The sequence below is a fragment of the Oxyura jamaicensis genome, chromosome 3, assembly GCF_011077185.1.
Source record: "Oxyura jamaicensis isolate SHBP4307 breed ruddy duck chromosome 3, BPBGC_Ojam_1.0, whole genome shotgun sequence".
In the NCBI taxonomy this organism is placed as follows: domain Eukaryota; kingdom Metazoa; phylum Chordata; class Aves; order Anseriformes; family Anatidae; genus Oxyura; species Oxyura jamaicensis.
In genome coordinates this window covers 29,964,727-29,978,686 of record NC_048895.1, presented here as the reverse complement: position 1 = coordinate 29,978,686, position 13,960 = coordinate 29,964,727, and the positions used below count along the sequence as shown (strand labels likewise).

Sequence of the window (13,960 nt, the reverse complement as noted above, 5' to 3'; positions counted from 1 at the left end):
ACAAAGGACAGACAGGTTAATGGATAACAATTTTAAAAATCTTTAAAGGGCTACACAATAATTTATGTAAACACTACATCAAAGTCCTTCCATGTCTAAGCTTTCATATGGAGTTTACATAGAAGCCAGTTCCTCAACAATGGTATTATTCTACATCTGAACAACTAATAGACTGTATAGTGTCATCTGTTAAATCAGAATTGATTGGCAAGATTATCTGTTCTTACTAGTAGGAAGATCTTAGTCATTAATCACAGCTCCACAGAAAGGAGCTGAATTGAGTCTGTTATGTCCTGAGAGTTTATTATTTTTGATGTTTCTGGAAATCATCCAATTTTTCCCAAGTAAGAACTTACACATTATTCCAAAATATATAAAAGGTAGAAGCTCTACCCAATGGAACTCATAACATCTAAAACCAAGTAAATGTACAGTGGTGGCAGCAGGAGGATGGCACATAATATATAGGCTAATATTAACAAGATGTGTATAAATACAACTAAAAATCAGAGAAAGCAGTTCTGAAGTGTAACTGGGTAATAATCAGAATAAAGAGTAATGTGTTAGAAACATTTGCTGTAGAGCTGAAGGATGGCTGTTTTGGAATCCAAGGAGGATGAAAAACAAAATTAGGGCACAAATGCATTAGTAGATTGAGAGAGAATATGAAATAAAATTTCTAGTTTAGGTGACAAATGGGCTTCTTCTCCAGAGTGATTGCAAGACTAGAGATAGGGTTTCTTTTGGAGCCCGTTTCTGACAACATAAAGCATGCAGAAGGATATCTCAATTAAGAAAGTCAAGAGGTGAGACTTGAATAATAGAGGTGTTAAGACAAGCAATTATATACTTCAATTTGGTAGTTGAAGCCACAGTCAGAAAATACTGCAAAAATATAGAGTAAGGTTGAACTTTTTTTTACTTGACTTCTAGCCTATTTACCCCAAATCCACTTTTAAAATCTCTTACCCATGCTCTCTGCTCTGTTTTTCTTTCCATTTATTATTTTAAGTATTCTCATTCAACCATACCTTTTGAGAAACTCAAGGAGAAGCAGGTATGATTAAGGACTAAAACTCTGTGAAAGAATCTGATTTCTTCAGACAACATATTGGCTTACTTTGCAGTACTTTTGTGCTTTATAGATGCCAAGAGAGGATTAATCTATAATGCTTTTGTTTGTGATTTTTCCTTTTATTTCAGTTTATATAATTAAATAGTTCCCAGGACTCCTTTATGTTTATTTTGTTCAACAAAACATGCTTTTCAAGTGTTATGAAAATTAAGTCCAGAAATAATGCAGTCCAAACTGAACCCATTCCTTTTTTTTCTTGGAACAGAGTCAAAAATATAGTCATAACTTGTATCTAATTTTTAACTGAGTAAACATTGTGTTGTTCCTTAATAATGCATAATTCTTCAGGGTGTTCACACTATATTCTCCCACTTAAATAGCTGAATTTATCCTGGTGATACATGTAGCAAGATGTATATAACATATATAATAAGGCATAATTCAATTGCTTCACAACTACTATTAGAGGATGAAATCCCATCTTCATTGCACTCATAAAGGTCTTGGATCGCACTGTGTGCATGCATACATTATGGCAGAAAGGATATATTCAGGGTGATAGTAACCTGTATTTTGATCATTACCTTCTGATGAAAGATGAGGGAAAAATTTAAGTATCAGAAATGAAAATTGTGTTTTTGTTGTAGTAGTTGTGAGAATCAGAAAAAAAAAATGAATTTACCAATCTCAGCTAACATTCATAAAATAGAGTAGGTTTAGGAAAGCAGCTTTTTATAAGGACTGGGTATATTTCGTTCAAAAAGATGTTATCTTCTAGCACTGAAACGCTGGCATGTTGTGCAAGTGCATGTTGTACATCTCTTTTATTTACCCCATGTTACTGCTTGAGAATTTGTATTTTTCTCCTCTAAAAATCAAACCCTTTCCCAGACTCATTGCAGACAATAGAACCATCAAAGTTGTTTTGTTTTTGGTTCCTGTGTTTGTTGGTTGGTTATGTGTTGTGTTGTTGTTGTTGTTGTTTCTTTGTTTGTTTGCTTTTCTTGTGAATTCTGATTAGGAAGCTGAAATGCGTACCCAGGAAAGCTAGAGAAATAACCTGAAATAAGAATGTGTAGCAGAAAAAAAATGCAACAGCATTGTCATATCAATCATAGAGCTATTAATTGCAGTTTTACTAGGTATACTTTTGAAGATGGTCAACTAAGCTGCAGAATCCGACAGAATAAGATCCCCTCACATGAGAGTGATATATGCATAGTAAGAAAGATGGGAAAAAGGAGAATAGCACTGACCAGCTCTGGTAATGGAGCTGCTATTAAATATTTGCTTAGACTGTCTAATGACAAGATATTCTGCTAAACAGTCCAGGTGTAATTTTCAGTTGGCTAAACTGGAAATTTCCTACAAAGGACTGAACCAAAATAAAGGAAGTTGAAGTTTGAACTAATATCTAAATTCGGATATTTAGAATCAGCAGTTAGGTATTTGGCGAATGTCACTAAAAAAAGTTGGCTTTGCCTGGCTAAAACATTGAAATATTAATTTAAAAATGATTAAATGTGTGTTCTGATATGTTAGGAAATGGCCCTGATCTAAGAAGTTGTGCAAGCCAGCCTTTATTTTTGTGCGCTATCACTGGCAGTTGGAAGAGTGGTGGTATCATCACTGGTAGCAGCAGCTCCCAGCTTAGTGGCAAATTGAATACCACCATTTGGGAGTCGCAGCTGTAAAACACAGCACAATCTCTTTGCATCAGCATTGTTTTATACTTACGATATAAATGCAGAAAAAGGGTAGCTACACAAGCCATGAGTATGGATGCTCAGGGGAATGTGAATTGCAGCTTCCTTTTCCTGTTGTGCCCACTCACATAGACTGTTGACTTTGGAAAAGTTAAAAAAGCAGTGTAAGAAGGTCCAATTCCAGCAAGTGTTAGAAGTTACTTTAGCCAAATGTTAGTCAGACTCTCCCCAGCCGTCAGTCCAAATAGTTTTTGTGCTTGAAACAGTACACTGTATCTTTCCATGTAAAACTGCAATGTGTTGTAAAGGGACTCTTGTACCAGAAGTACTCATTGGAGATGCTCTCTCACTAGTGCACTGATGAGGACCCTAAGGAAGGCCAATCCCTGCATCTTCTTCTTAGGGATACTGTATACTCTTATGTTAGACTGAAATACCAATATAGCTAAAGTTTTGACTTACTCTACTGCAAAACTGGCTGCATTTTGTGTTATCCTTCAGTTCCAGCTTCTGAAATCATAAAACCATCTGAAAGCTATCAGATTTTCTTTTAAAAGCAAACCTGTAATTCTCTCACGAGTTCCAGAGAGGAATCAGACATCACACAAGGACCTGTATTTTTGCTTAAAGAGAGCAAAGAAGGTGATCGTCACACCCTACAAAAATGTCAAGAGATCCGCACTATGATTTTGAAAGTTTCATATCAGTAATAAAGAGTGTTGCAAAAAGAATAAAGACATGGCTCAAAAGCCATGCTCTTTCGAGTTTATGATACAAACAGAAGCTTTGATGCTATTCTTTAGTAGGTTTTTCTTAGTACAGAATGGCAAGAAAAATGTTGGAAAATGTGCCAATATTGTTAGCAATGTTTTACCAAGAACACCAGTCCACCTGGATTCTGAATTTGACCCAGTCTGCCACTTGTTGTGTTCCCAAGACAAATGGATAAAGGCACAAGTTTTTTTTTTTTTTTTTTTTTTTTTTCTGCATCCTCTTTCTGTAATCAGCAAAATGTCACATATCTAGCCTCCTCCAGGAAGCAACCCCGATAAGTATAGCATAGCATCTAGGCACTTAATGAGCAGGATTAATGCATGTGCTTAAGTTTAAGCGTATTTTTAAGTGCTATGCTTTGAATCTGAGCCCTAGAGTAGATGATTAAAGAGAAACAGCAAACATTTATGATTTCTGGGCTCCTATCTATAAACTGCGTAATCTGCAGGCTTGGATTCACTGGTGGGAGGCTAATTAACTTCCGTCTTGTTGGTTTTGTCTCTCCAAAGCAATGCTGCATCTTGTCTCCTTTTCTTCAACCCTGAACACCAGACACCATGAGCCAAAGCCAAACTGCAGTGTTACACGGAAGCTGGAGAGGGACTCCATTACCTGAAGTCCCATGTTGGCAGGCCTGTGTACTGTGTGGCTGGAGAAGGACGTGTTTGTTTCCCATGAGCTAATGCAGAGCAAGCAGTGTGTGCTCAAATCCCTTCCCACATCACATCAGAATTACCTCCACCTCTGTCTAAACTCTTGTGCATGGATATAGATATTTAACAGTACAAAAATAAAGAATCTGGAAGTAGGCTTACAAACCAAGGGCCAATGGGCAAAGAGCTGAGGATTTAGGCTGTTAGTACAGATTAGGAAATCTGTGCAAATGAGTAAGAAACAGTTACAAAAAATAGGACCTAAGTTATACCAAGTGGATGCATATAGTTTCCTTGCTTATGCGTTCATCTATGTTGTCAGTTTAAATCCTAAAAGTTTTAAGATGCCGAGCACGTATTTGATATACTAGTATTCTCATTTCTGACTATTTTGCTTAATGCTTGAATTTTCGATTATTATTTTTTTTCTGAAATATGACAAAAGGGGGTGGTTACCTGAGAATCTCAGTTACTGTTTGCAAATAAATTTTTGGTTCTCCATGGAGTAAGGCTTGAAAACTTGAACTTCAAGATGATAAAGATCAGAAGCAAATAAAGCAAACTCAATGTATATTGTAGTAGTGTAATTATACTGCAGTGTCTTATGAGATTATGAGGCAATTTAAAGTTATGAGTGTTTGGGATTGGCAGCACTGGTTTCTGTAGCTTAACCATTCTATTTCATTTCTGCATAATTTGGGAAAGATACTTTGGAGACAAAGTAGCTGATAGGAGAAGTAACAAGGAACCTGAAATTTCCCCAGCAGCTCTTCATCAGTTGACAGAAATGGCTCTCTCTTTATTAGTATGGCTGAATTTAAAAAGAAGCAGCAGCATATAAGGGTCTCCGTTATTATGTGAAATTGCTTATAATTCCATGTCTGTATATTGATGCACGGAGAGGTGTGTGTGTGTGTGTTGCTTATTTGGATGACTACATTTGGACTCTGTTCCCTTTTTCTCATTTCTCTTTGAGACGTCTGTCACATTTTCTTTAGGTTTGGGGGTTTTTGGTTGTCAGCTTTTCCTTTTTCAGAATTGCAGTGTCTGTTTCTTTCATTTCTTGACGCAAATGCTGCAGTCGCCTGAAGTGTAGCTTCAAGCAGTCCTTTGTGTGACTAAAAGAAATTAGCTAAATAGCACTGTTTAATTAATTTCAGGACCGCCTCTTTTTCGTCATGGAATATGTAAATGGAGGAGACCTAATGTTTCAAATCCAGCGCTCACGCAAATTTGACGAACCTCGATCCCGCTTTTATGCAGCAGAGGTCACATCAGCACTCATGTTTCTTCACCAACATGGCGTCATCTACAGGTACTTTTTTGATCAAAAATAAAGTATTCCTGAGGCTTGGGGCTGGTTTTGGCTATAATCCTCTGTCTCTTAGCAACCAGATTTAGATTAGTTGTTTGTTCCAATTTGCTTACATAGAACTTTTTTGGCTGTTTATCATGGAGAATGTTAACATTTGAATAGCCTCTGCAGCAGTAGCCAGCTGTGTGTGCCAGTTTTGTATTATAGTACAAATAAAGCGTTTTTGAAAAAGCTTGGCACATTGTGACCCAGAGGTGACCTTTCTGCAGATCAGCGCAATCTTTTCACTTTCCTCTCTGTGCCACAGATTTCCTCTCGTTTTCTAACTCCCTGCCACTTCCTGAGTTTGTTTGTCCTAGTTGTCTCCACTCTGATACAATCAGGATAGTAGTTTGCAGTGCTGTACTTATGCCCCTTCCTCTTGACTGTTTGGGAGAAGTCTTACTCACCTGCAGGAAGTGGCTCTTTGCAGACAATTTTGATTTGCTTGCCAGTTACCCACAACTATTTGAGCCCCCGCCCCTGCAAATCTCAAATTTTGAACACACATGCACAAACACAAAAAAGTTCATATTGTTGCCATGTTATGTAGAATGTGCTTAGGGATAGGCGTTTATTATTAAAAATAAGGAATCACTTTGAAAATTTTCACCCTGTTGTCAATGCCTTTAGTAAGTCCTTTATCTTGACGTTTTGCCCTTCTGTTTTATTTTGTTTGCTTTTAGCAACCTGTCATTGCTTGCGATAAATTCAGGCTTTCACAAGCAGAGTGGTTTATAGGTTTTGCGATAGAGGTCTGTCCTGTCTAGTACATAAATTCTCAGTTCTAACTGTTTTCGTGTTCTTACCCTTTTCCAGATTATCAGTTTTGATTTGAGGTAGGACAGGCAGTCTCAGATCTCTTAAGCAGAAATGTCAAGATGAGGATGTTGAATTTGTCACATCCCTAAATTCATTTTAAGAATGTTCTCAATAGTATTAGAAATTGAAAGAAGTGAATTTTAAATGTTTAGTAAACAGGACTGAGCAGCAACTTCCATTAGAGGCCATTGGCTTTCCCACCAATTGGGATGAAACTTCCCAGAAAATGGATCTTTCCAGAGACATCACAAACAGCAGGAGACTGCATCTTCTGAGGAAAATAGGTATCACTGTCAAAACAGGCTCAGTCAAAAACCCAGTTTTCTTTAGAAAACTTTTTGCTAGCTCTTCTTTGCCACCTGTTATTAACACTACTATGATGTTTGCATACTGGGTGGAATTTCTCTTTCACCACTTTGCCTAGGTTTATTTAAAGTGCTGAAGATCCAACGCATTTCTTTCTTTTGCTGCCCATAGCATGTTTCCTGCTCCATCTCTGAATTTATTTTCAAAGCAATATATTTGTACATTAGGAAAGTAGCAATTTCAAAATTATGTAAGTATCCATTACAAGGGAACAGACAAGTTTGATGCTGTGAAGGATTTTGAGGATTTGTTTCCATACAAAGACTTGAGTTTATTTCCTCTTCCTGAAAGCTGGAATTTAAACTCTTTGTAAACAGCAGTCAGTTTAGTGATTTCTCTGAAGCATCAAGAAAGAAAATCCAAATTGGTAAAATTACCTTCCAATGTCCTTATATGAAAATACATTAATTTTCCTTCTTTTCTCCCCTCCCTTCCCTCCACCTGTCCTTTAACACACATCCCCATTTCTCATTCTCTTTTCTCTCTCCAATTCCCTTTGTCTTCTGTGTAGCTCCTAGCTGCATTGAATCACTTAGTGTGCATATGTTCTTCCTATGGCTTTTTGTCATAGTCAAAATATTTCAATCCCAAGAGAAATGTCATTATGATGAAACAATGCTTTGTAATTTAAACTTTGCAAGATGCTCTCAACTTCTGATTCAGAGCCTATGCTGACATGTCTTTGGCATGCTACATAAAAACACTAACATTGTAAGTGGCGTGTTATATTAGGTGTATTGTCAGAAGAGGCAAAAGAAGAGGAATAGCGCGGGTTGTAGGACAAAAGTAGTAACTAAAAAAACACTAACAGGAAGAACATTAGGAATACACCTTGTATTCTGCTTTGACACAGGCTTTTAGATGTGGACCATAAGGATAGGTCATTTTCTCAGCCGGGAGGCTCGAGGAGCTTCATCAATACATAAAATCTGTAATCCAGTTACTCCAGAAAATGCAAGTAGAAGGAAGAAGCTAGAGATTATCTGGAAAAAAAATCATATAATAATGTCACAATTCATTCATAGTGTGCCTTGCCCTAGGAGAATGTATCTGGTGAAGTAACTATGTTTTAGAATAGTTGTCCTGCACAGAACAGTTTCAGAATGATTGTTCAGAACCTGATTGCCTCATTTATTACAATATTAATTGTGCATTGGGATCAAGTAATTCCTTCACATCTCCAAAGCTCTTATTAGCTGCCAAGCAAGGAGAGGAAAGGAAAAATAAGAGACAGAGAGAGAGAAAGAGAGACTATGCTTTTGAATAACTACCAGTCATAACTACCTAACCTGCCTTCAGATATTTTAATAAAGAATACTTGTCTTCTGTGTAATTATATCTCTAGAAAAAACATTGTGGTATGAAATTAATGGTTATTCTCCAAAGTGGGAAATGGTGCTTGTGTGGGCAATACTTCAAGGAAAGAGGGGAATATATAAATAAACTAAGATGTTTGATGGAAATGCAGGTTTCAAAATAGCTGCTATAGCTTCTGATCTTTTTTCAGCCATGTATGTGGAAGTATTTGTTTGGAACTAAACACAGTTATATTTTTGGAAGTAAATAACTAGCTTTAGCTTGTGCTTTGGCTTGTTGGCTAGATTTTTAGAAAGTGCTATGATGATACAGAATGATCATCTTTTTTAATAACTAGTTTATCCTCATTTCCCCCGAAGTTCAAAGAGAATGCTAGCTCCCTGTTTGGCAATAGAAATTATTCTGTAAGTTCACATCTTAGCAACTGGCACAGCTGTTCCCAGACTTATCCAATTATCTATGTGCTCACTGGAGTTATGTGCCTTCCTTTTGTTTATGGAGTTTATATTGGAAATAAAGATGAAGCTCGTAATTTTTATAAATAAAGATTCTGTTATTCCTAAATTCATCCTGTATGATAGATAAACTTTAGGATAATTTTCAGTGTGGCCTTTTTGAGGGTATAATGTTACTCTCGTTGTGTCAAAAACACTTTAGCAACTTAAGGAAAATATTTGCATTATCCTGCCACCTTCCTTCTCATCTGGCATGCAACTATTCAGGCACATGTCAAGTTGGGGCCTGATAATACAAGTAGAGTCAGTCAGAAACTACAGAAATTTCAGTAGCTGTTTTTGGCAGTTGTTGTTCATGTTATGCAACTGCACCACTTTGAAAAAAACGTATCCAAGCTTCAGGTATTAAGGGCTAGGCTGCAAATCTCATTTTGCTTGTGAGCTGAACTGGACTTCGAACTCGGTGTTCAAAGGTTGTGGACTATGTTTACTGTTGCCAGTCTCTGGAGTCTGGTGTCATCATCAGCTTCAGTATCTTCTCATATGGGGAAGATGCACCAAACTGGGTGTTAAGAAACAGTGAGTTCCATACTTCCTCTTCTACTGACTCTATACTGCATCGCTGTGCTCTTTCCACAAACATGTATATGTTACATATTCTCATTTAACCTACACGAGCTGGGCCAAGTACAGGAATTCCCGAGTGGGTATCTCTTGCTCTCACTATAGGTCAAATGAGGTGACACGAGTGACCCTTTCTGGCCTGAAATACATTAAAGAACTGATGTCTTCCCAGGCTAGGGGGATGGGGTGCCACCTCATGAACACACAAACCACTGTCCCTTGTTAACATTTGATTTAGGGAACAACAGTGTGAGCTACAAATCTTGTTTCAGTGCAGACATGAGGTGCCAACAGTTGTATGTCATGATGGTCTTTAGCATGTTCCAGAACTGAGTAATTAAATGGGATGTTCTCTCCAAAACACTGAAGAAGGAAACTGAACGTACACAATTTCCGCTTACCTGAGAGGTTGAAAAATAGTGTCACCTGCTGTGGGTTAACTCATCCTTTTTGATTTTGAACGTAAGGTATGTAAGGACTTTGCCTTCAAATTGTACAGCACCTGGTCACAGGGGAGCCCTCAGACATAACTTTGGGTTATGTTTCTCAGTAATATGAAGTACCAACCCAGCCTGTAACTTGCTGTAGCTTTCTGAGGCTCTGTGCACTCTGTAATTAGTATGTTGGTTGTCATGAAGGCTATATTAACACTGAATTGAGGAGAATGTGAATATAAGTATGCTGATGCCAATCCTTGAATACCTCCAGGCGTTTTTCTTACACAAATACCCCAAAAACTTGTTTGAACACTAACTGAATTTTTCCTTGGATGATCAGTTTTCCTGGCGTTCCCATTTATCAAGGCAATGCGCACCAGTGTTTTAGCAAGAAGAACCATCTAAAATTGAAAGCACTTTTATTAGTGTGTTTTTATGTGAAATAAGAATATTTAGTAAGTCTGACTTCAGTGGTGGTTGTATGATTCAGAGCAACCTTGGCAGAGTAATGAGGAGTTATATTTACACTGATGAACATGCTGCATGGTCAGTGGTTAACACGTTAAAATTCATCATTCTCCCAAGTTACCTCACCATGTTATTTCTGAATGGTAGTAACCAAATAAAATTCCCATCCCCCACCTTTTTTTTTTTTTTTTGGCTGTTTAAAACACAAAACTCAAACTCAGAGGCACTTAGACAGGCAGTGTGTTGGTTTAAGTGTGTTTGTAACTATGCAAAGATTATCTTATTGCTAATCTAACAAAGTTTAAATCGCTGCTTGAGCTATGGCTCATGAAGGAGGGCAAGAAACACCACGTACCTCATATAGCATACATAGACCTAAGCCCAGGAATATCCTGCGCTCTACCCCTTTCCCTCATAAACTGCCCGTTACAGGAGTCTGCTACAGAGAAGTCACAGTTTGCTTCTGGCTCCAGTGAGCAACAACCTATTTCCATCACCCTCAGTAAAGGCAGGAAGCAAGGCGTGAATTGTGCGGCTGTGTGTGTGTGTGTGGCTGAGTCCCAGTGCACCTGGGGACAGTTGCCAAAGCTGTGCCACTGGACCAGAGTTCCTGGCAGTATTTGCACCCCGGCTACATGCATACTCTGCTCTGCACGGTCTGGTTTCCCAAAGTGGGTGTGAGCTCTGATGGGATTTTATTCGGTAGCCTCCTGCCCTTTTTGCACATTTTCTTGCTGTGTCTAGGCAGGCCAGTGGTCGTGAAAAGCATAAATAAGCAGGATGTCTTCCCGCAGGAAAAGGCAGTGGGCTGGGGTGGAGAGGAGCCGGGCCGACGGAGATGTGAAGCAGGAAGAAGGGTTGGTTCCCAGGCTTCTGGCATTCGGATTGAGGGAGTCCACCCTGCCATCTGCCTAGCTTCTGCATTGTGCTAAAGGCTGCTGTCGTATAGGAGTGCCTTTGACAAAGTTTCCAGCTGTGGAAGGATGAGTAAAGACTGTGGGAATAGGATATGAACCCCGTGGTCTTGCCAGCAGTAAAATGCTTTCTAAATTTCTCCTGGTTTTGGAACATAAGAAAGTCCTTAGTTGGCTCTCACATAGGAATTGGGTATGCAGAGGCGCAGTGCTGGGCAGTTAATATTTAGAAGGACAGAGCAGCAACATTGGCCTTATCTGGGGAAAGACAAGGTACTTCCAGGGGGAGTTCCCAGTAGCAAGGTCAGCATTGTGTTTTCGCTTCTTGTTTATTTGGTGCAAGATTTTCTTGTTTAATGACCGTTTGTATAGTGCTGTATTGTGTAAATAAAGCTATGACCTTTACCTTCTGATAACAGTATAGGAGTGAGTTAATGTTAAATGAGAGAGGGCAGGGAGTGGGAATCTGCCAGGGTTAATGCCAAGTTTACATTCCTGCGAGGGCAGCCATGTTCCGGTACGCTCAGTAGAAAGGGCGACAGCACTTCTGAGCAGATAATAGCAGCAAAATGCTATAGAGCATATTTATATTTATTTCTGGATGAATGTCAGTGATCTTAGATGACTGATGTCCATCCTTTTATTTTTATAACAGGAAAAAATGTGTTATCTTTCTGCATTTGATAAGAAGATTTTAACTGAGAGAAGACTATACAAAATAAAAATCCACAGGAGTTACAGCACATGTAAAATTGATATTTACTGACATAAGGCAATCCCTTCAGCTTTCCTAAAACACTGAGGCATTGCTTTGTTTCTACAGAAACCTGCACACCAGTTCCAAACAAAGTCACGTTCTTCAATCAATTTTCTAGCAGAAGAAAAATAATGTTTTTAGTTTCTCATTATATTAAAATTCTGAAGGCCCCTCCTAAATCTGATTCTGCTGTGAACAGACAAAAGTCAGGGCTGAATTTTGTTGTGCCCTTCAGACAAGTCTGTCTTCAAGCAATGGAAAATATTTCTATAACCCAGTTCCAGTGGTGTTGAAACTACGTCATGTTAAGGGTGAGGCTTTGCCTTTTTGCATGCTATTGAATGCATCTGCCAAAGTCTCACAGTAATACAGAGAAGGGCACAGCAAACATGGTTCTAAGGTGACAGGCTAAGTTTTTGTCATGCTCTTGAGATGCAACAGAAAAGTAGGAGAGTACTTCAGTGTGTTGGATGAAAACATGCAAGGAATTCTATTTAGTGTTTTTAAAATATTAGAAATACTAAACAACCTTTAAAAAAATTGGATGATACGCTTCAGTAAAGACATTTACATGCAACTTTTTGTATGTTTTGGTCAGAACCTTGCGACTTTTGGTTCAAGGTTGGCATTTATTCTCTTTGCCCCCCTTTTTTTTTTCTGCTTTAAGCTCCCTCCTTCTTGTAAAAAGGCTTATCACTTAGACATTGCTCCAGCAAATGTTTCTGCCTGCAGATCACTGTCCTCATAGGCTGATTTCGATTTGGTGAGATTATTCACACGTACATAGTGCACAGCTTCCTGGATGGCTTGGGACCCTTCATTTGAATTCTCAGATTGCAAATGGGCTTATTTTAAAATAATCTCACTATTATTAAAAACCGTATGTTATTTTGATTACCCCTGCAAAAGTATATGGAAAATGAAAATTTAGCCTATCTGAAAGGTAAAATAACTGATTTATCATTTGAAACTTTTGAAAACTTTTAAAATACCCACTTAGCTGGCAACCTGTACTCCTATGTAAGAAATAAGAAATAATAATGCTTGCCAGGAGGTTAACTAAAATGTCCTAATGAGCTAAAACAGCGAAAATGCAACCAGTGAGAAACCCAGCATTTTGGGGAATACTTCAAAGTCTTTGCTGCTACTAGAATAAACAGTACTGGGATTACATCAGAAGGACCTTGGACAGACTAGGTACAGTCTAACCAGGGGAACCAGAAAGTGGAACAAAATGGATCAGGTGGTCATGATTGTGCTGAAAATGACCTGAAAGGCGAGGAGTGACAAATGGTAAAAATCGTAAAGAGTCACTTAGTGTATCTTCTTGTATCAAAACTGATGCGGGCCCTGTCCTTTGCTGCCAGTGTTTCCAAACTGGCAGCTGCCCAGCGCAGCAGACAGTGGCAAAGCTGCGTTGTCTTCAGTGATAGAAAGAGATCCTGCTGCTGTCAGAGTTTTGGTTGAGCATCGCTACCTGGGCTGCAGTGGCTCAGTAGGGATTGTCGATGGGTGTATCTGCACTGACACATGCAGGGACAGATGATGCCAGACATAGCCACTCTCCTGCCACTGCTGAATTGAATTTAATTCACCTTCAATGCCTTTTTTTTTTTTTTTGAGTTTTGAACTCATCCTGTTTATAGTAAACATAATAGTAACATTTTTGAATGAAAGCATAATACAGTTATTTTTCATGTAGATTTTACACTGAATTACTGACAGGTCCTCTAGAAGAAGGGAAAATAGAGCATAATGTAGCAAAACAAATGTAAAGATTAACAACAGACCTCACGATCCTGGTAACTGAAAAATAAATGGACTGCTTATGTTGGTGGTATAATGTTAAGGATTTAAAAAACAAATTGGTAATACTCAGTGTGTGAGGAGAAGCACAGACTTCACTTCTCCTTCCAGTATAGTCAACGGATGTGCTGCTTCTTGCCTTCTTTACAGTAGTCAGCCTTGTAAAATAGCAGAGAGAGAAAATACAGAGAGGAGGCCAGCAATAATGCCAATGCTTACATAGGTGTACCTTTTCCTCCAGGCTTTCATTTACTCCTAATGATGTATGGCACTGTTGGAAAATACAGTTCTTCAAAATACATCAAATGCAAATAGCACATGCAGTTACGTATGCTTTTTAATGTTGATTTGAGGGTGAAAGTTGTAAAAATAACCTTCATGAGGTATTCCAGTATTAGGGCATGTGATTGCCCCTCAGAGAGGAGAAAAGGA

General features: G+C 38.4%; 1 protein-coding gene across 2 annotated transcripts in view; it reads left to right on the top strand.

Annotated features, from left to right (window-relative positions):
* The window catches only part of PRKCE (protein kinase C epsilon), a 294,416-nt gene that overhangs the window by 236,367 nt on the left and 44,089 nt on the right, over positions 1–13,960 (top strand). For both annotated transcript variants that reach the window (XM_035321702.1, XM_035321703.1), the window contains exon 11: positions 5,369–5,523. In XM_035321702.1, coding sequence (XP_035177593.1) covers positions 5,369–5,523 — 155 coding nt within the window. The remainder of the gene's footprint in view (positions 1–5,368; positions 5,524–13,960) is intronic.